The sequence below is a fragment of the Podarcis gaigeae genome, assembly GCF_964106915.1.
Source record: "Podarcis gaigeae genome assembly, chromosome: 11".
In the NCBI taxonomy this organism is placed as follows: domain Eukaryota; kingdom Metazoa; phylum Chordata; class Lepidosauria; order Squamata; family Lacertidae; genus Podarcis; species Podarcis gaigeae.
In genome coordinates, this window is record NC_139687.1 from 28,269,215 (window position 1) to 28,289,824 (window position 20,610).

At 44.7% G+C, this 20,610-nt stretch overlaps 2 protein-coding genes across 9 annotated transcripts in view; one reads left to right on the forward strand and one right to left on the reverse strand.

The window, feature by feature from the left end:
* The window catches only part of GPR150 (G protein-coupled receptor 150), a 24,300-nt gene continuing 3,690 nt past the window's right edge, over nucleotides 1–20,610 (forward strand). For 2 of the 7 annotated variants that reach the window (XR_014556083.1, XR_014556084.1), the window contains exons 1-2: nucleotides 1–2,094; nucleotides 11,193–11,307. Coding sequence is in view for 1 of the 7 variants with exons in the window: in XM_083702409.1 (XP_083558535.1) it covers nucleotides 792–2,094; nucleotides 11,193–11,227 (1,338 nt within the window). In the remaining 6 variants the exon portion in view is untranslated. The other 5 variants (XR_014556085.1, XR_014556086.1, XR_014556087.1 and 2 more) reach the window with 5 other exon arrangements.
* The window catches only part of ARSK (arylsulfatase family member K), a 23,188-nt gene continuing 7,741 nt past the window's right edge, over nucleotides 5,164–20,610 (reverse strand). For both annotated transcript variants that reach the window (XM_083702378.1, XM_083702379.1), the window contains 4 exons: nucleotides 18,229–18,400; nucleotides 13,101–13,322; nucleotides 9,206–9,430; nucleotides 5,164–7,876 (listed from right to left, as the gene is read on the reverse strand). In XM_083702378.1, the coding sequence (XP_083558504.1) occupies nucleotides 7,596–7,876; nucleotides 9,206–9,430; nucleotides 13,101–13,322; nucleotides 18,229–18,400 (900 nt within the window). In that variant the 3' untranslated portion in view covers nucleotides 5,164–7,595. The remainder of the gene's footprint in view (nucleotides 7,877–9,205; nucleotides 9,431–13,100; nucleotides 13,323–18,228; nucleotides 18,401–20,610) is intronic.

A 20,610-nucleotide genomic window follows, 5' to 3' on the forward strand; every position in this document is an offset into this window, starting at 1 on the left:
CAGTGGAAGACAGGAGTGCCTGGCATGCTCTGGTCCATGGGGTCACAAAGAGTCGGACATGACTAAACAACAAACCAAGTTGGGGCAAAAGCTGTGAAAATACCACAGGTGCACTGTAGGACGTATGGAAATCAGGAGCAATAGTTTCTGGCTGTTTAATCTGCATTGGTGAGTTGTCAGCTATTTAACTGCCCACTATAGCTATGCCTATAACATCAGCTTGATGTGCAGACATCAGCTGATATGTGTTGATGCTGTGAAAAGCTTAACAATTTCTGTACATCAAACTGCTGCAGGGGCACAAGACAATTTTAGCTTTGATAAGGTTATGAAGAATATGCAGTCTGTTCTTGGTGGCGTCAGTGGCAAGACTCCTGGGCTTTTCTAATACTGCAGGATTTGCTTGTGCTTTCCTTGCAACAGGTTTTCTATCACATTCAAGCTAGATATTTTCCCTTTGTTGAAAGCAACAGTGAATTGATGCGGCGGCTACAGAGGGGAGCTGGAACCGATCTTTTTCGTTGAGTGAGAATTGAACGCCGGTATTTAGCTGCGAAAGGTGTGTGCTTTTGAGAGGCGTATGTGGAAAATGTGACAATGAAGAGACACTGACTCCGCTCAAGACGACTGCAACCGTTGAATTGGAGGGGAGGGCGAGATGGGCTGAGGAGTGGGCAGAGCACACAGGCGCGATGGCTGCAGCCCGGTGCGCCCACCCACGGTGAGTGACAGGTGACAGGCAGAGCCCCTATATATGCTGCCGAGGGCACCCGTGCACAATTCTCGCTGCCATGGAAGATACGTTCAACCCGGACAGCCTGGCCATCGGACCCAACTTATCCGGCATCGCGATTCCCGGGTGGAACTTGAACCTTTCGTCCCCCGGGGCTACTCTGGGGCAGCCTAGCGCGCGGACCCTGTCGGCGGGCGCGATCCTGCTGCTGGCGCTGGTGGGCAACGGCTTGCTCTTGCACAGGCTGCGCTGCGGAGGGTGCTGCTGCGGCGCCCGCTTCGGACGGCGGCGCAAGATGGATTTCCTGCTGGCGCACTTGGCCATCGCCGACCTCTACGGGTGCGGGCTGGTGCTGCTCTCCCAGCTTCCGCCGGCCGACGTGGAGCCGGGGCAAGCGGCGTGGCCTGCAGGGGACGCCACTTGCCGCCTCCTGTGGCTCCTGCAAGGCTCCGGGCTGCTGGCGCCCTCGCACATGCTCGTCCTGATCGCGATCGAGCGACACCACATGGTGAGGGGCCCCGCGCACCCGCCGCTCTCTTTCCTGCCCGCCCGGGGCGCTTTGGCTGCGCTGGGCTGGCTGCTGGCGCTGCTGCTCGCCTTGCCGCAAGCCTTCGTCTATCGGCTGGCGCCTCCCGAGGCCGGGGGCCGTTGCCTCAGCATCTTCGCGCAGCGGCCCCGCTGGCACGGCCAGACCTACGCCGTGTACTGGGCCGTCGCGGGCTTCGTGGCGCCCGCCTGCCTCCTGGGCGGGACCTGCGGCCGCATCCTCAGTGCACTCGGCGGCGCACCCGGCTCCAAGGACGACTACGACGACGCCGAGCCGTCGCGGGGGGCAGCGGGCAGCGCCCGCCACTACGGCGCGGAGCTTCCGGGCGCCTCCGCCGCTCCTCGCCCGCCTCCGCCGCTCTTGCTGCGGCTGCTGCCCGTCGCCAAGTGCGTGCTGCCCTCGCCGCCTGCGCCGCGGAGCCTGCCCCGCGCGCGGGCCCGGGCGCTGCAGCTGACGCTGGCGCTGGCCATGCTGTTCGCGCTCTGCGGCTTCCCGCGCTTTCTCCTGGAGCTCGCCTTGGCCTTCGCCTCCTCCGAGGGCGCCGACGAAGCGCGGGCGACCCTGGGGAGCATCATGGCGGCCACCAACAGTGCCCTCAACCCCTACGTGTGCCTCTTGTTCCACAGCCACGGCCCGTGGGCGCGGCGCCTCCAGCGCAGGCTGTGCCGCTGCCCCGAGGGGCAGCCCCGACGGCGGGCTCGCCACCGGCATCGCCCGCCGCCGCCGCAAGCGGCTGTTGAGCGCCCTGGGCGCTGGCTGTGCCCTTGCCAGACCAAGCCGCCCACCGTCTCCACGGTCGTCCACCTCGAGGAGGGTGAGAAGCCGCTCTCCGCCGCTTGCGAAAGCGGCTTCTAAACAGTGGGATTGCAGGCACCGGACGTTTTTGCAGTATCCCCAGGACATTGTCAACAAGTATTTTTGACTCATTTAGCCCGGATATTCCTGGGGAAATCAGACTTTTAACACCTACACACCCCACGACCTCTGTTACCGCAATCCCTTGGGGATGTCTCAGCAGCCGATTTGCCATATCTGGCCTGGGAAGTACCCAAGGAGGAAGACAAAAAGGCAAAAGAGAAATGACAAATTATTATAACGCCCACCTCAAGCACACTAGGTGCTCTTTTCCTGTGGGCTGCTCACTTGCTCAAATCTGGGAGACTCCCATCTTAACACCCGAAGTCTGAGGGCTACTGCCTGCTCCAGTGTGGAAAACGCACTCTGCACTTGCTCAAGAACCTTAATAAATACTTCACACTTCACAGCGCCAACCCATTACTGAAATTTGGCTGTGAATCTGGAGCCCTTGTGACCCTTGCTTAGTTTAATCGATTATGAAGCCATGTAAAAAGGTAAAGGTACCCCTGCCCGTACGGGCCAGTCTTGACAGACTCTGGGGTTGTGCGCCCATCTCACTTAAGAGGCCAGGGGCCAGCGCTGTCCGGAGACACTTCCGGGTCACGTGGCCAGCGTGACATCGCTGCTCTGGCGAGCCAGAACCACACACGGAAACGCCGTTTACCTTCCCGCTGGTAAGCGGTCCCTATTTATCTACTTGCACCCGGAGGTGCTTTCGAACTGCTAGGTTGGCAGGCGCTGGGACCGAGCAGCGGGAGCGCACCCTCTTCCAAATCAAGGAAACCCAGAAGGGCCAGGAGATTCCACTTGACCATTTCAGATCTAGCTGCTATTTTAAGCCCTTGCTGGGAATGTAGGGACTTGTTTCCAAGTAAATGGGCCTAGCTTGGACATGGTAACAGTCAAATGTTTTAAACTTCCTGAAGTTTTGTTCAATTCATTGCACTCCATAACTTATGACACTTATGCACAATGTGGTTTTAGCACAACCATTTTGTTAGGTTTGTCAACAGCGGGGTTCTGCATAATCTGCTTTCACTCATCACAGCAATTTTCAGGTGTGTTATTTTCAAATTCCATTTCCACAGATTTTGTCCCTTTTCAAGAGCAAGGGGCAAAAATAAGGACTGCTTTTGCTATGCAAACTGACCGTATATACTGCCTTTCTTAATTTTGTCATCTTCCACACAATCAGTGCAAGTGAACTTAATATTAGAGATTTTGAATATGAAACTTATGATAATTGTCTCTGTTCAGTACGATTGGTCTAATTAGCATATAAGCTGTAATGAAAGCTGCCAGTGACTTGTGGGCAGAGGTTGAGAAAAATCAGCAGGTACAAAATGTAACTTGCAAAACTGAAAGGCTTTTAAGAATGCTTTATGCAAATGTAGTTCCTTTCTAAGTGGGCATTAGTGGCAAGTATGCAAAAATATGTGGTCTTGTAACAGGTGTGAATAAATGTCATATATAAGTACCCCTGACTGATAATCTACAATTGCAGTAGTTTCTAAAGGAGTATAATTACTTTCACCTTTGATAGTTAATATTCTGTTCTCTTTTCTCACATAATAGTAGAGTTCATTCCAGCAGGTGGATGTTTTTTGGTTTTTTTTGCACAATTTGCTCTAGAAAATAGTGCAAGGAGTTGATAATATGTCTACGTTCTGGGTACTCCACTCTTTTTTCACATAAAAAGTCTGTTTCTCAGTAAAAAGGTTGAAGCTTTTTTACAGTTGTTCCCTTGCACACTATATAAAATGATATTTGGGTGTGCATGGGTTCAATTAAGGAAATTAGCATTTATAAACAAATAATGAACCCAACAATTCCAGGACAAGCAAGGATGTATCCACAGGATACATGTAAGCAAATTGTAATAGAACAGAGGGAGTGAAGTAAAATGAAATGCAACAAGTGCTTGTCTGAACACAGCCCAAGCTGTTTATTAATGCTGAAATGAATTCCAGCATCCTGTCCTATTTCTCCCTTCAGAGGCAGCATTGCTTAAAGCAGTAGTAGCTCAGTGTCCCACTAGCTTTCATTTGGGGAAAAACACAAAGATGTTGTGTAGCTCGTGTAACAAAACATTAAAAAGTAGGAGCACACAAAAAAGGGCACTTCATCATTAACCCATGACAGAAGTTCTGTTGTTCAGGATTTCCAAGCCATCTGCAACAGGAGCTGGGAATGTTAGCCTCAAATGCAAGCATTTTCTGAGGGGAATGGGGGTATATTTCTGCAGAAGTAAAAGGCAAAACTCGTTTTTCCTTTTCCTTCAGAGTCCCCCCCCCCCAACTCTGCAATTCTAGGATTCCTGCTGAAAGCATTTAATGCAGGGAGAGGAGTTTGGGGCTGTTGTTTTGAATTTCATAAGGCAATCTCAAATGGGTAGCATACTGGCAGCCTGTATGGTTCTTACAGCAAGGGTGTTACATGCTGATGCTAGGCTGCTCCATTCACGAGACTGGCCACTGTATTCTGCTCCAGCTGCAGCTTCCAGATCAACCTCAGCCTCCACATGTAGGTCTTGGAGGCTATTGAGCACAGGTTCATAGCATGGGGCCACTCATGTTCAGCATTTGAGGGAAATATGATGAGATTTGCCTACACAAATACCACCTTTCTTCGTTTTAAACTTCACCTCTCAGTTCCAATACATGGAGGTTTGGCAGGGGCAGGGAGAGATTAAGACAACTAGTTTTTCCCACTGCACTAGAGAGCAGATCCAAATTATTCTGAGTTTCTTCTTATTCTTTGCCCTTGCATTTGCTTGAAGGAAAGGGGACTAGCTCTGTGTGTGTTTGTGTGTGTAATCGAAAGGACAACGGTTGCTAGGGAGATTTAACATATTTGAGTAGCAAAAATCTGCATGCAAATGTCTTGGATATTTAGACCAAATGAAACAACATATGCTGCTCACACTCAAACTGCAAATGCAAGCTGTGTTGGTATACCCAGACAAGTATCTGGAGTGTGTTGCATGAAGGTTAAACAGTACTTAAAAGGCTTATGCAATACAGTAAAAAGAAAACAGCGGTTTTTAATAGCTGCAAGCCCTTAGAAGAATAAGAAGGAAGTGTAGATTAATCTAGCATTACCCCACACAATGTTAACCACCACCATACTACTAACTTCATGGGGGGGGTGTTGTTAAAAAACCCCACTTGTAAATTGCTACACAAACCATTAACCCAAAGGAATTCAGGACTGTATCACACAATCATTAGTCACAAATGGCATCAGTATGGTGGGGACCTAAAATTGCATGTATCTCTTTTGTGTTCAGTAGTAACTGAGGGCATTGCCAGACTTCTCTGTTTTGTGGGAGGAATTGAAATGCATACCAGAACTTCAGGTTTCTACATTCAAGGTGGGTTAAAGGGTTATGTTGCTCTTGTACAACAAATTCACTTTTTTAAAAACTCAAGACTCTTTGTGGTTTTGAAAGTGACAGAAAAATGCACCGAAAAGTGGAGGGTGAACAAATGATTCCATGTAAACATAACCACAAGCAAAATGGAGGATGAATGCTCAATAAGACTAGGTATAATCTAACCTTCCTATAAGCTTTGTGCAAACAAATCGGGATGAATGCAAATGGATCACCTGGAGGGAGGCTGAACAGATGTGCTTGCCCTTGTTCAGCCCTAAACTGTTAATACTGCACTTTGAAATGTTGTGTTCTGACCAAGAAAAAAAAAATCCAGTTAGAACACAAACTCACTCACAAAATGAATACTTTAACTAGTGCAAGAATACGGTAGCTTACAAAGTATCATGTGGATGCTGTTGGACTCCAATTCCCATCATCCCTGACTATGAACCATATTGGTTGGGGCTGATGGGATGTGGTGTTCAATAACATATGGAAGCTCAAAGGTTAGCCACTCCAGTTAGGGCACTGCAAATGCTATACTTGCTATTCCAAGTATGGTAATACAAATGCATATAGTGCTTTCAGAGTGTTTTACATGCATCTAATTGTTATCCTTACAACACTATGGCAAGCCACCGATTATTCCCCATATTGCAGGCAACAGCGGAGAAAGAGTGGCTTGTCTAAGGCACCTAGTGAGTTCATGGCAGTGACAAGATTGAAACCTGAGAATTCCTAATTCACAGCTAAGTCCTAGCCACTACAGTATATACTTTCCCACCTGAAAAAGTATAGTCTTGGGGCTAGTGCAGATGTAATCAGCTTTTGCTTCTGTTTTCTGTTGACTGCTTTTTATTGCTTTGTCCAAAACCAAAACTCTGATTAATCTTAACAAAGGTTTAGGGAAACGAGCAAATTGTCCTGCTCCAACCATGTCAGGGCTTAGTTCTTAGGCAGAGGCTGGGGTAGCCCTGTCTGCTCCTGCAACCAGGTGAAAAGCAGACTGAAGTCAAGGTGTAGTCCATGCCAAAGCACAATAAAAGCAGTGCATCAACAAGCCTAGCTCTAAAGGCAGGATCTAAGTAGAAGCCAGCAACAGAGGCCATCGGTCAAAAGGCATGGCAGAATAGACAAGGTAGTTCAAAAGAGTTGCTAGATTTCAATATGTGCTGTTCCAGCAGCTTCTATAGTCTGGTCTCTCACACTTCACCCAAGACCCCTTACTATGAGTAGCTCTATAATTTTGGACTATCAGACTTGTACTGTTTTGGTAGGTAGATGCCCAAACCTAGACTTTCTGGGCTCTATGCTCTCCGGGGCTGGGAGATTGTTTGGTCTCCCCCTCTGAAAGGGGGATGAGTTGGGAACCCACCTCAAGAGTCCTTCTAGAGCAACCTCCTGACACAGGCATGGTGAGATTTTCCCTGGTTGTTAAGGGCTTCTTATCAGTTCTAGAGATGGTGGAGGGGTGGCGGTTTCCATTTATCCCCTAGCGTATCCTTAGCTCAGGGGCTTTGCTGGCAGAATACTTTTCCAAGTCTTGGCAGGGCCCAGCGTGACATCACATTGACAAAATGCAGCTTGACGTTGGTTGGTTTCTCTGAACCATAGTCGAAACTAAGCATGGTTTGCTGAGGTTTGAACATAATGGTAAACTCTGCTTAAAAATGGAAGGAAAATATTTTGATATCCCCCTTGTGGCTGTGCCAGAGGAGAAGGGAGATGGGAAGTGGAGACAAGGCTCACGCTAACAACCATAATTTAACATTATGTCCCAATAAGGCCATTATATCAACATCCATGTTAATCACAGGTCACTTAGCAGGGATTCTTAACCAGAATTGAAATCAGGTTCTGAAGCTGGCTAGCAAATCCTGGTTAACAGGCAACTGGGGCTAGCTAGCATTTATAGCTTAGCAGAGTGGATTTGTGTCGGGAAACTGGAAAGACTGGAGGATAGCATCTGACCCCACATCCCATTTCAGTATCTGTTGCAGTAAGAGGAAACTGCTTATTGCACCCACACTGCCTCTTTACATTCAGGAGCAGATTGTTCATTCTCACTTTCTGCAGACATTTCACAGATTTGTCTTCTCTTTAATCCATCTATCAATTGCATCCTCGTACTTCTTTGGGTCCTTCTTCCAGTTCTGGTGCCACCTGAGGTTAGCCAAGGTATCAGAATAGTTTTGTCCTAAACTTTGTTTCCAGTTGATAAACTCCTGTTTGTTGTACTGTTCAACAGAGGCAGAGACTTTGGGATAATCAACGATGGAGTAGAGTTTTTTGTTCAAATACTGTGTGATCTCTGGAAACTTGGTTGCTACGTTTGTTAGTTCATCTGGATCGGCAGAGAGATCTGCAACAAAGAACGAATAGGATAAATTAATGAGCCTGAACTTGAAAAAGCGGTAGGGCAGCACTGGAGCATTTGTTTGACATGCAGAAGGTCTCCCAATTTCAATCCCCAGTATTCATTTTATTACTATTATTTTGCTTTTATATCTCAGCTTTCCTCTAAAGAGCTCAAGGTGGTGTACATGGCTCTCCCATCTCCATATTATCCTTACAACAAAGCTGTGAAGTAGGTGAGGTTAAGAGATGGTGCCTGGCCCAAGGTAACCCAGCAAGATTCCTATCTGAGAAGGGATTTGAACCCTGGTCTCCCACATCTTAGTCCAACACCCTAATGGCTACACCACCCTAGTGTAGGTTGGGCTAGTAAAGTCCCCTGCCAGTCAGTACAGAGCAGGAGAAGGGAAACTTTCATCTGAAGCAACATACTGTGTTAGATCCCCTTTTCAAGCCACCTGAGTTGGCAGCCATCACTACACCTCACAGTAACAAATTCCATTAAGCATGTGCTGTGTGGAAAAACACTCCTTTCCCTCCCCTCGAAACTCTCACCATTCAGCTTTATTGGATGGTCCCAAATTCTAGTTTTATGGGAGGAAGAAAAACGTCCTCCACTTTCTCAACACCATGCATGTTTTTATATACCTCTCTCATGTGCCACTTTACTCACCTTTAACAAACAAACCCCGAAAACCCTCAAATGTCATTACTCCTCATAGGTGAGTTGCTCCCTTGATGATTTTGGTAATGTACCCAGGCCTAGACTACGGCATGCCACCTTTTCGGACCTTAACCTCCTTGGGTACCTAGTCATCTGACCACATTGTCCAATTTGAGAGGATAGAACCGTAGTTCATTGGTCAAATTCAAACCCAGGTTTATGGGTTTAAGCAGACTGGGCTATGCACAGTTGAGACATTAAAGAGACAACTGTCCTACCTGTCTCGGGCTTTGGCCAGTGATTCTAGTGTCTTCAGACTGCACTTTTGCTGTTTCCAACAGTGCAGTGCATTGACTGCAGAACTGTGTTTTGATTTAACTGTCATATTTTGTTTGTACAAACTTGCATGGTTGCAAAGGAGGGTGCTGATCCTTATGAAGAATGGGATGCTAATTACTATCACTACTACTTTACTACACTGCTTCTCTGCTCTTTGGGTGAACCACACAAGACATGATGAAGCAAGAATAAATCATAGGTCTGGTAGTTTGTGTTGCTTCAAGACAGGAGCTACATAGTTCTGCTAATTCAACATTGATTTGCGCCTCCCTGTCATACTCGTGCGGACCAGAACAGAGGATCAAACTATCATTAATCAAGTAGCAAACGTACCAAACAGCTGAGGAGAAACTGAACGACCATCTGAGTATGCTATGTATTTCCATCTGTCAGTTCTCAGCATGTAGGTCGAAGAATTCACATTGCAGCCATGGAATTCACTCAGAATCCAAGTAGGATGTTGCTTTCTAGTTGGGACTTTATCTTCTGCCTGTTTCAATACCAGGGGCATCAGTGAATATCCACTGAGATTTTTGGGTATGGGTATTCCAGCAACGTCTGAAATTGAAATTGTGACTTAAGTCAGTTTGTTTTTAAAATTTGATATTTACATTATTTAAAAAGAATTAAACATAATTAAAAGAAAAGGCAGAAATATATAAAACCAACAAGGAAATAAATTATATACTATGTCAACCATTGCAACTTGTCCTTTGCCCCTTATAGTGATTTTTCTGATCCTCTTATCTTTGCATTTATATTAAGTCCAAGTTGCCTCTTACATTTTCTTACTGCAAAATTAATACTAGCTACCTAGGGAAATTATTTCCACAAAACTTCAGTTCTGTTCTAAACATTAGCAGTTTATTTGTTACTTTTAAGCAACTCATATGTGGTGCAAAAGAGACAGGTTTAATTTCAGTGACTTAAAAATCTCTCTAACATCTTTCTGAACTAAGGGTGGCATCTAATTGCAGTGTCCTGTTTGCACAAGTAAGACTTACCCTTCCTTCTCCCTGAAGCCCGCCCCCCCCCATCTGCCTAATTTAAACAACCTTTAAGATGGAGGTACAACACCATAGGTTGCATCCAGTGCTGTCACTGCACAAAGGGAAAAGACATCCACTTGTGCCATGGAACTTCCTGTCCCTTTCCATCCCTGCATATCCTCAAAAACATGCTTCAGAGGGCTGAGGAACCCTCTGGAGTGATTTTTTTTTTTGGGGGGGGTGTCCGTGGTGTACTACAAAGAGAAATATAGGATGGCAAAATCTGCTTCAGGAATAAAAGTCTGTTTGTGCCATATTAGATACAACACCACACTTTTAAGGGAAATTGTTAAGATGTGACACATACATGTACAGAAACAAACTGTAAAATCAAATGGTAAGTGTCAGGACTGCCGCTAGGTCCCAGCTCACAGAGGACCAACGCCCAGTGGATATTATATACAAAAGTCTTTATTGAAGTTTAGTTTCCATTTCCAAGCTCTGGGCGCGCAGGCCCACGTCTTAACGCTAGACCGGCTAAGTCCCCTCTGACTCACTGCTCCACCCACACCAGTTTAAGATTCTAGCCTGGCTCCACCTCTTGCGCTGCTCTTTCCTGCGTTGGGTCCTTCTGCCCTCTGGGGTTCCCTCCTTCCTGGACTCCTCTGACGCGGAGCCTCCTGAGTCTTGCCCCTCCCTCCGGCGGGCTTTAGGACCTGGCTCCCTTCCCGGGCTCCCCGCTGTGCCGCGCTCCTGTACATTTGAACTTGGCGCGCGCGCCCAGCCGGTGACTTTCCTTCTGACCGTTTCCCCGCTTCCTGATGTGGGTGTTGCCAAACCTGACTCCTCTCCTCCCTCTGGTGGTGAGGACACTGGTCCCGACTCCTGGGACTCCCCCTCCCCACTGCGCTCTGGTGGAGACGCTGGCCCTGATCTCCAGCTGCTGTTCAGAGACTCCCCGCTGGCCCCTCCCTCTTGAGGTTTCTCCCTTGGAATCTCCCTTGCTCTGGCCACCGGCGCTCCCTTCTGTGAGTCCTCCGATTCGCTAGAGAGGCTTGTGGAATAACTCTGGCCACTGTCACTGCCTGCGCCCCCCTCGTACTCCTCCTCCTCACTCTCCATTTGCTCCCCCTCCTGTGTCTCTCCTTCTGAACCCCTGACAGTAAGGCACACAGACAGAGACTATATTGCTGTCTACTACAGATAAGGTCAGAGCTTACTTCATCAGTCGGAGTGTCTGAGAAAATAACATTAATCATTTGTTTGTTACTCACCTAAATAAATTAATCATTTTTGATTTTTTTTGTATTTTTTAAATATTCTGAATACAGGAAGGAAGAATCAGGAGAGAACATATGGAGAATGAGAGCACAGGAAGGACGGTGATTTAAAAATACAAACTTGAAGAAGAGAGAGAGGGGAAATTAAGACAGTTGGAACAAGAAGGTAGGGGCTGAGATTTGATTAAGAGACTGTGTGACTCATTCATTAGTAATGTTAAACTAAAGTCTCTAGTTAGAATATAGGGTTTGAACTGAAAGTACTAACTATTTTCCAGGAGTGGAGAAATCCCCAACTTCTTGGCGACCTTACAGTGATTCCTTCATAAGAGCTCACCTATTCAGAAGGCTTTGCCCTCACTCTGAATTGACCCAATTTTCCCTCTGTAATACAGTACTGTCATGTCAAATACAGTTAACTATGAAGCATGGCCATCTTATCATGTTCACAGTGTGATTCCCAATTGGTTAGGCTCGCCTATGTGACCGGCCCAGGAAGCATCATCCTCACACTCATTAATTTTATGCTGCTGCACTTCCATAAAACTGTACCATGTGCCTTCAGACAATGCCAGGGTAAGCGAATTAGCTTTGTTTCTTTCAGTAAAATCAAACTGGCTATGCAATATTACAAGATCATCCTATTTACTAAATGACCCCTAGACAAATGAATACATTTTTGTTCCTACAAACTTTCCCAGTTGGATAAATTGTTCTTTACTGTGGGTATCTACTTTGCTAGGGTTTCAGTACTGTCTTTAATGTATTTGCTGTTTTGGTGTTTTTAAGTGTTGTTAATACTCTTATGTGTAAATGGTTGTTCAGAAGGCAATGAATAAATCAAAGATGATGATGATAATAGGTGGGATAATTCATGTCACTGATCCAGGTAGCAACGATCCCAGTTTCACATTGATTTCTTGTCCTCAGCGATGTCACATAGCTAAATCTAACAAGTTTCTTAGTGCCTTGACAACTTTCAGGTCACTATGTGGCCTATGATTAATCTAGGATTGCCTGTGTGATTAAGTCTAGGAAGAAGAAGCAGTACTCAGAAATTTGGTGGGAAGGAAATCAAGCTGCAGCAGACAGAACAACCAACAGCAACAAACATGACTGGAAGAAGGCAAATATTCCCACAATTAAAAGGGTTTCTTTTCTCCAGGAAATATTTCTCATCCTTCCCGCAAATGGGACACTTTTGACGCAGAAACGAAAATAAGGCAGAATACATTATTTTCCACGTTCCAGGTGTTCATAATTTCAGAAGGATTTTGAGAGCCTTATTATTTCATTCAGGTTTTTTTTTTTAAGTCCCCATTATTAAAACATTCAGTAATATCTCATTTTGGAAATGACTGGGGATCTGCTGAAAACTCCATGCCCACCTGCCTAAATATATAACCCATTACATGTCCTTTGAGCACACTATTTATTTTTTTTAAAGTGTGATTTTTATATCTGCGCAGAGCAGTGCAGGTATCATTCTGGCAATGTGTGCATGAATCAAGGGTAGCTTCGGTGCACATGTGGACAAAAATACACTATTCATATACACTAACGTTAAATCATAGGAGGTGAAACTGACTGGGGCATCTCCAAATTTTGGCTTTATTGATCAGTGCCAGATCCTTTAAATGTCCCTTCTTTGCAAGCTGAGCAGTAAATCCCAACATGGTGTAGGCATGTTGGGGCAGTTATCTGACAGTAGTGGCACCATGGTTGCTAGTAAGCCATGCTTTAAAACCAGGGGTGGCTAACCTGTGCTCTTCCAGACATTCTTGGACTACAACTCCCACCAGCCTCAACCAGCATGACCAAAGGTAAGGGATGATGGGAGCTGTAGTCCACCAACTTCTAGACAGTCCCAAGTGAGCAGCTTGTGCTTTTAAGCCATATTTTTTTATCCCTGCTGGTCATATGAAGTAAGCTTGCTATTCCAACAGAAATATTGCTTACCGAGCATGGTAGGGTAGATATCCACAAGGGACACCACATTGGGGATGAATTGCAGCTTAATATTCGGCCCCATTATAAGGAGAGGAACATGGGAGCTTGCTTCGTACATGCTCATTTTGTAAAACTGCCTGTGTTCCATGGCAAGTTCTCCGTGATCTGCAGTGAATATGACAAGAGTCCTTCTGAGTAGTCCTGTGTCATTTAGAGCAGAAATCATCTCACCTGCAACAAAATATAAGGGAGGGTTAATACGTAAACATCAAAATATTTATTAAACATTGACATGCATAAAAATAGTTTTTAGATGTCACAAGGAGGTAGCTCTTCTGCCAGTGCAATGAAAGCACTAGATCACGTTGCCTGTGTTCTCATTAATACAGAAGCCATTGCTGTTTCAAGGATTCCAAAGAAAAGTTCTCTGGGAGGATGGAGAGAAGCTGATTATGGGAGATCATGAGGGGCAGTTTATTTTCTCCTTGAGAACTCTGAATAAGTTCCTTCCACAGCTAAATATCAGCATGCACAACTGTGGCTTCCATACGTCCAGAAATCTCCATCCAAAATGCTGCATTTTGCTAATTTGTTGCTAAATACCCACAGTTATCCACTTTTAGAAGCTCACATTTATGTCTGCCATACAGATCTCAAAGTATGCTTTAATAGTCTGAAACTTGCAAGAGTTTTTAAAACTGTACTGAACGTTTAGTGATGAGTCTGAATCCCATTTAAGGTGGTGCACAAGCTCAGATACAAGATTTAGGTCGCAATCCTATACATACTTAAATGGGCGTAGTTGGGGCGGCAGGAAGGGGAAGCTACCCCCCCATAATAAATAAAAATCAAATACATAGCAAACTGAGGTTCTGCCCCCTCCAAACAAAAAGCCTGCCCCTCTTAACAAAAGGCCTGCTCCCACAACAAAAAATCCTGGCTACCCGCATGCATACTTATTTGGATGTAAGCTCCACTAAACACAATGAGTCTTGCTTCTGAGTAAGTGTACCTAGGATTTGAGTTGTCAATAGCTGGGTTTGTTGTAGTTCGCTTGAATTCACCCAGTTTTTATTATCATGCATGAAACTGTCAAATTTCTCCTGAATTTCTACATATGCTAAGGGTTTTCAAAGAAGTTACGACTACTGGCATGAATTGCAATAACTGATCAGTAAGCCCAAAACATGGAGATTTTCTATACTGCCCATAGATCATCAAAGAGACAGCAAGGCACCAAAATTCTACCCAAAGAAAACACTTGACCTAAGCTCCTTCTCGCTTCTGTTCTCCATCTCTCTCATTACACTTAGGCTTTTAGGAATTAAAGCTGGAATTCTCAGAATGCCAAATTCTGCAGCAGATGGGAACAGCATTCCAGATGTGAAGCCAACATATAAAAAGAAGATTCATAATAATTGAGAGGATTCCGAACTCTACCTCACTTCAGTTTCAGTAGATGTTCCTTGACAATTTTTGTGCTCTTCTGGCAATAAAAATGCTACAGTGTCAGAATTGATGTGCCTGAATATCCTTTCATTTCCAACCTCTTCCCCCAAGACAGCCATCTCAGAATATTATTTCCATAAAGTACATGTCTTACATGTATTAAGCCACAGAGAACCAATACACCAAATTAATTACATTCCCTCCCCATTGACACTCCTATCAGAATTGTACTGAAGGCGTGACAACACTCAACACTCCCTTTGCAGCACTTTCTGCCACAGATGTTTGGTAAACATGAAGGAACGTCTCCGCCCCCATCGTTCAGCCCGGATACTGAGAACCAGTGCCGAGGGCCTTCTGGCAGTTGCCTCATTGCGAGAAGTGAGGCTACAGGGAACCAGACAGAGGGGCTTCTCGGTAGTGGCGCCCGCCCTGTGGAACGCCCTCCCATCAGATGTCAAAGAGATAAACAACTACCTGACATTCAGAAGACATCTTAAAGTAGCCCTGTTCGGGGAAGTTTTTAATATGTGACGCTGTACTGTTTTTAACACTTGATTGGGAGCCGCCCAGAGTGGCTGGGGAAGCTCAGCCAGATGGGCGGGGTATAAATAATAATAAATAATTTATTATTATTATTATTATTATTATTATTATTATTATTATTATTATATAAAGGTAAAGGCACCCCTGACCATTAGGTCCAGTCGTGGACAACTCGGGGGTTGTGGCGTTCATCTCGCTCTATAGGCCGAGGGAGCTGGCGTTTGTCCACAGACAGCTTCCGGGTCATGTGGCCAGCATGACTAAGCCACTTCTGGTGAACCAGAGCAGCGCACGGAAACGCCGCTTATCTTCCCGCTGGAGCAGTACCTATTTATCTACTTGCACTTTGACGTGCTTTCGAACTGCTAGGTGGGAAGGAGTTGGGACCGAACAACGAGAGCTCACCCCATTGTGGGGATTCAAACCGCCAACCTTCTGATCAGCAATCCCTAGGCTCTGTGATTTAGACCACAGCGCCACCCGTGTCCCTCAGATGTTTGGTACAGACATCTAAAACCAGGTTAATGTAATTTGTGTGGTGGTGGATGAGACCAGGTCTCAGGAAGATGTACATAGGGCAGAACCACATGAATGATGCCTTGTGTGACACATGCAAAGGCCCACCTGATCCTTTCCTCAAAGGAGTTGCAGAGTCATGCAGCTCAGATGTATCGGATGATATCCGGCCTGAATCAAGAGTAGACCCATTGAAATAAAGTTGGTCAAGTCCATTTATTTCAGTGGGTCTACTAAGTTTGACTTAGTTGAATATCATCACAGTACAGAGCTACATTTGTAAACATAATTGCTTGGCTCACATAATACATTATTTGCATTAAGATTGCTGTGTACACTCCTGAGATTGTGTCCCGGCCTCATGCATTTTGCCATCTGAGGCAAAACAAGGAAGTGGCTACCCTTCTGCGCAGCTGTACCTTCTTCTGGGAAGATCTTGCGGGAGTTCTGTGAGATCTTGCTGGAAGAAGATGCAGCTGCGCAACCGCAGCAGTGGTGGCAGGGGTGGGGGCACCGCCCCGCAGGATTCTGCTGCCTGAGGCAGCTGCTTCAGCCTACCTCATGGCTGGACTGGTTCTAGTCCTGGCCTCTGCAACTGAAATGATGTTACCATAGTCCTTAATACATGAACTGAGACATATTGTTTTCTTCATGGATCAGATTCTAACCTTGTAGGCAGAGTATGATAGAAGTTTTATTAAATAATAGATTAAAGAAACCCCAACAGAAAACATCTAGTTGTTACTTTCTGGAAAAAAAATCTTGTTACGCGGTTCTAAGACTTTGAATAATGCATAATTAGGACTGTAGCCTCTACATGGCTAGAATCAGGGAATAAAACAATCGTTGCAGTAATTTTGTTGTTGTTTAGTTGTTTAGTCGTGTCTGACTCTTTGTGACCCCATGAACCAAAGCACGCCAGGCACTCCTGTCTTCCACTGCCTCCCGCAGTTTGGTCAGACTCATGTTTGTAACTTCGAGAACACTGTCCAACCATCTTGTCCTCTGTCGTCCCCTTCTTCTTGTGCCCTCCATCTTTCCCAACATCAGGATCTTTTCCAGGGAGTCTTCTCTTCTCATGAGGTGGCCAAAGTATTGGAGCCTCAGCTTCACGATCTGTCCTTCCAGTGAGCACTCAGGGCTGATTTCCTTAAGAATGGATACGTTTGATCTTCTTGCAGTCCATGGGACTCTCAAGAGTCTCCTCCAGCACCATAATTCAAAAACATAAATTCTTCGGCAATCAGCCTTCTTTATGGTCCAGCTCGCACTTCCATACATCACTACTGAGAAAACCATGGCTTTAACTATACGGACCTTTGTTGGCAAGGCGATGTCTCTGCTTTTTAAGATGCTGTCTAGGTTTGTCATTGCTTTTCTCCCAAGAAGCAGGCGTCTTTTAATTTTGTGGCTGCTGTCACCATCTGCAGTGATCATGGAGCCCAAGAAAGTAAAATCTCTCACTGCCTCCATTTCTTTCCCTTCTATTTGCCAGGAGATGATGGGACCAGTGGCCATGATCTTCGTTTTTTTGATGTTGAGCTTCAGACCATATTTTGCACTCTCCTCTTTCACCCTCATTAAAAGGTTCTTTTTTTTTTATAATATTTTTATTGAGTTTAAGAAATACAGAAAAAAGAATAAAGGATAGATATAAGAAAATAGAAAAAAAGAATAACAAATTTCCATGATCTTTTTTCATCAAATCTAAAGGACTTCCCCGCATCCTCCAAACCCTGCATTCTCTGTAATATAAAGCATCAGCAATTTGTTAACTTATTTCAAAGCTTATTGTATCTTCCATTTTATCATGTTCCCTAATTTCAAATATACTATAACTCAATTTTTGTACGTTTTATATTAAACACAATAAAGTTGTTTCATTATTTTACCTCTAAATTCTTGTGTCTTAATTTCCATTTCATTAACTTACATTTGCTGAAGCTAGAGTTTCCTAAAAGGTGCATTTTTTTTTTAACATTCATACAGCTTATAGTATTTTTTCAAATAGTCCTTAAACTTTTTCCAGTCCTCCTCGATTGTTTCTTCTCCCCAGTCTCGGATTCTGCCAGTCATTTCGGCCAATTCCATGTAGTCCATCAACTGCGATTGCCATTCCTCCAGCGTGGGTAGATCTTGTGTCTTCCAATGCCTTGCAATCAAGATCCTAGCTGCCGTGGTAGCATACATAAAAAAAATTCATTAAAAGGTTCTTTAATTCCTCCTCACTTTCTGCCATCAAGGTTGTGTCATCTGCATATCTGAGGTTGTTGATATTTCTTCCAGCAATCTTAATTCTGGCTAGGGATTCATCGAGCCCAGCCTTTCGCATGATGAATTTTGCATATAAGTTAAATAAGCAGGGAGACAATTTACAGCCTTGTCGTACTCCTTTCCCAGTTTTGACCCAATCAGTTGTTCCATATCCAGTTCTAACTGTAGCTTCTTGTCCCACATAGAGATTTCTCAGGAGACAGATGAGGTGATCAGGCACTCCCATTTCTTTAAGAACTTGCCATAGTTTGCTGTGGTCGACACAGTCAAAGGCTTTTGCATAGTCAATGAAGCAGTAATAGTATTGAGAAATACATTATGATATTAGTAAGATAATCAGGATATCACTTACCAAGCATTGCATCTGTTTCTGCACACATGGCATAATAATGTGCTCGGATATCTCTGATTTCTTTCTCCGTAAATTTCTCTGTGCAGTTCTTTGTATAAGAGGAATAGTAATCTACTGGGTGCATCTCTGAAAATGGAAGCCATTTTGGAATCTTGATGGCTTCGTATCTCACCTAGTAACAAAGTAAAAATGTTTTATTTTGTCAAAAGATAACTATTATCACCATCCAATTTGGCAGCAGCCCAAGGTAGACATACTGACTGAACATGAGGACTCCATGTTTTATAAATGAGGGGAGAAGAAGAGGGGAAGGCCCCATTGCGCAAGCAGAAGTCCTCGAACAGGGCTTGTGCTGACGTGACTTCTTAGGTGAATCCTGCCCAATGCATTATTTACAGAGCAGGACCAAAGTGCACAGTGCTTTACAGAGAACAAGAGCAGAGGATCCTGCCCTGAGGGGTGTGCAATCTGTAATATGACCCAGAGGAAGAGGAGGGAAATGGAGACAGGGATAAACAGATATGTTCAGTTGCACATACCGGTACTTAGGCATAGTTAGAGAATGCCATGAAGACTAGGCACTTGTGCCAAAAAGCTTTGCAGAGAAAGTGCGCTTTGAGGAAAGTGTCCAGGGTGGTATTCAATGAAAGGTAACACAAAGTACTGTACAGTTATTGAAATCAGTGGGCCTAACTTAGTCATGTTCACTAACTACAATGTATGTACTCAGGGAAAAACTTAGTCGAATACCACCTCCAATATGCTTCTCAATAGGTTAAAACATTGGTGTAAGGAGGGAATCCCTGACCCACTGCTGTTCTTATCAGAGATCTGTGCAGCAAAATGTAGCATGTGTTTAGAGGCAATACTCCAGACATTACAACTACACTTGGTGCTTTTTTCCTGCCTGTGCAATTCATTCAGGTAAAGAGTAGGATCTGCTACAGCCTGCTTCCATAAGGTTCAGTTAGATTATAGGAGATTATCACAGCCTTCCACCGCAATGACTTCTTCTTTTGCAGCCAGCAGCTTCTTCCGGTTCCACTATCCCCTCCCTAAGCATCTACAAGAAAGACTTTCCCTAAAAAATGGAACGTGTGGTCTTCCCTTGCTCACCGCAGTGCCTGCGTCTAGGAACAAAGCCATGCGTCTTAAAGATGGCTCCAGCTGATACCTTACAGACCATCTGCTTAGCAACATAGCGTACTGTGAGACCATCATGTTGATGCACTGCTTTGAATTGATTCAGCAAATGAGAGAGCTTGATTCAGCGCTAAGCTTCATTCCAACCTAGACAGGCCATTGCTGCAACCCCAAGAACCACACAATTAATTCTACGTGCCCGCAGGACTTCCAATGGTACATACACATAAACATAATGGTAACCCAATATTCAAAGCAAAAGTCAAAGTGTGACATACTGCATAGAAACCCATGCCTCACAGAAAAGAACTCCTTTCTTTAGCAATCAAATCATTGCAATATATTAACTTGACAGCAATTCTCTGGAAGTGAATACCCAATTATTATTTTTGTAGAACGTGTATTCAAGTTCATGTTCATATTTAGCTTCAATGTTGGTTGAAGCCGCTGATTCAACTACAGTGGTACCTCGGTTGTCAAATGTAATCTGTTCCGGAAGACCGTTCGACTTCTGAAATGTTCGACAACCGAGGCGCAATGGGCGGTCGGCCAATTCCATTGAGAAAATTGAGAAATGCACCTCGGAAGCTATTCGACTTCTGAGGCACGTTTGAAGATGGAAGAATTCACTTTCAGGTTTTCGGCATTCAAAAACCAAAATGTTTGGCTTCCGAGACACTTGAAAACAGAGGTACCACTGTACTGCTACTGGGCAAATGTGTTCAAGTTAATTGTCATCAATGGAGACAATGTCACAGCTAGAGAAATGGACAGTGCTTATTGGTTGCTGTGAGGCAACAGCACAGGAGGTCTACCCTATTGCACGGCTTGGAAGCATGTGATTGGCAACTGTGAGACTCAGGATGCTGTAACTAGATGCATGTTTGGTTTGATCCAGCTGGGTTCTTGACTTCTTAGATGTTCACAGCTGTCCCCTCAGAAAACTCCGGAGCAAACAAAAGACTATTTTTGTCTGGCTCCAGTTTTTCCATGGAAAACAATATAACCAAACATTCACCTGAAGCAATCCCGTGAATTAGTGCCCGAGATACTACAGCCAACTAGGTTTTGTATGAAAATGTAGTAAATAGATGCTTCAAGGAAATTCGGAATCCATACATACAACAGACGATAAATATGATTGCAATAATGGCTTTCATAGTCAGCTCACAGGAATGGGGAAGCCACAGTACACAATATGTACATTGTACAATACACATTAGGTATACTCCAGAACAT